At 54.4% G+C, this 1,086-nt stretch overlaps 1 protein-coding gene across 1 annotated transcript in view; it reads left to right on the top strand.

Annotated features, from left to right (window-relative positions):
* Positions 1-1,086, top strand: part of LOC101999976 (solute carrier family 2, facilitated glucose transporter member 7) — a 27,590-nt gene that overhangs the window by 9,511 nt on the left and 16,993 nt on the right. Inside the window, exon 5 of the mRNA XM_005353762.1 lies at positions 620-772. Coding sequence (XP_005353819.1) covers positions 620-772 — 153 coding nt within the window. The remainder of the gene's footprint in view (positions 1-619; positions 773-1,086) is intronic.

Genomic DNA, 1,086 nt, shown 5'->3' with positions numbered 1-1,086 from the left:
CAACTGGGGTGGTTGTGGTGGTGGTGGGGGTGATGGTGGTGGCAGCAGCCACAGCAGTAGGGGTGGTGGGTGGTGTAGGTAGTAGTGGGTACTGGTGGGGGGTGATGGTGGTGAGTGGAGGTGGGGGTGAGATATTTCTAGGGTTTTAAGGGAACAGGTACCTGACCTGGGGTGAAGGGGAGCCTGTGAGCTGGTGTGGAGGGCAGGTACTTGTGAGTAAGGATTAATGGAACCTAGAGGCCAGCAGAGACCCTGATATGCTGATAGGTATAGGTTAATGGAAGAGCCATAGGTCCTGGTTGCCAGAGAAGAAGAATCACTCCTTTTAATGAGTAGGGACTATTTTCTCATGCTCTGGAGGGACTGCTGGCTTTTGTCTAAATGCCAGACTTTGGAGAAAGGGATTTCCTGGCACAAGCTTTCACGCTCTAGCAGGGCTGAAGGGGGATTGTTGGGAGAGGCGGTGGTAGCAGGTTCAAACTGAACGATCAACATCACCCTCTTCCCATCCCAGTGAGACTCAAGGATTGAGAGATGGGTCGAGTCAACCTTAAGCACGGGGTTCTGAGAGCCTGGGAACGGCTCCTGGTGACCCCAGTTCCCGTGTTGTCTGAACCAGGCATCTCCTACAGCGCTCTTCCCATGTACCTGGGAGAACTGGCTCCCAAGAACCTGAGGGGCACCTTAGGGACAATGACTGAGGTATTCGTCATCATTGGGGTGCTCATGGCGCAGATCTTCAGTCTGCAGGCCATCCTGGGCAACACCACAGGTAACCAGCAGCATGTGGGGTGTGGTGGGGAGCGGTAAATGGTCAGCACGTGTGTGCAGCCCTGGCTCATTTGAGCCCAAACTTACCCACGGTCCAAACAGGTCGGTTTTTGGTGACCTTTAGGTCAGCTTGTGGATATAAGACCTTGCCCAGGGCAGTGTTGCTGAGCCCTAGAGATAGCAGAAGGCTCAGCCTAAGTGAGGCTAGGCTGGCCAGTCAATGAGCTCCCTCGATCTGCTTGTCACAGCTCCTCCACCCCAACCCCAACCGCCAGCAGGAATGTTGGGGTCATGGTCATACACAGACACAGTTTT

Source organism: Microtus ochrogaster, chromosome 10 (genome assembly GCF_000317375.1).
Source record: "Microtus ochrogaster isolate Prairie Vole_2 chromosome 10, MicOch1.0, whole genome shotgun sequence".
Taxonomy (NCBI): domain Eukaryota; kingdom Metazoa; phylum Chordata; class Mammalia; order Rodentia; family Cricetidae; genus Microtus; species Microtus ochrogaster.
This window is presented reverse-complemented; position numbering and strand designations above follow the sequence as displayed.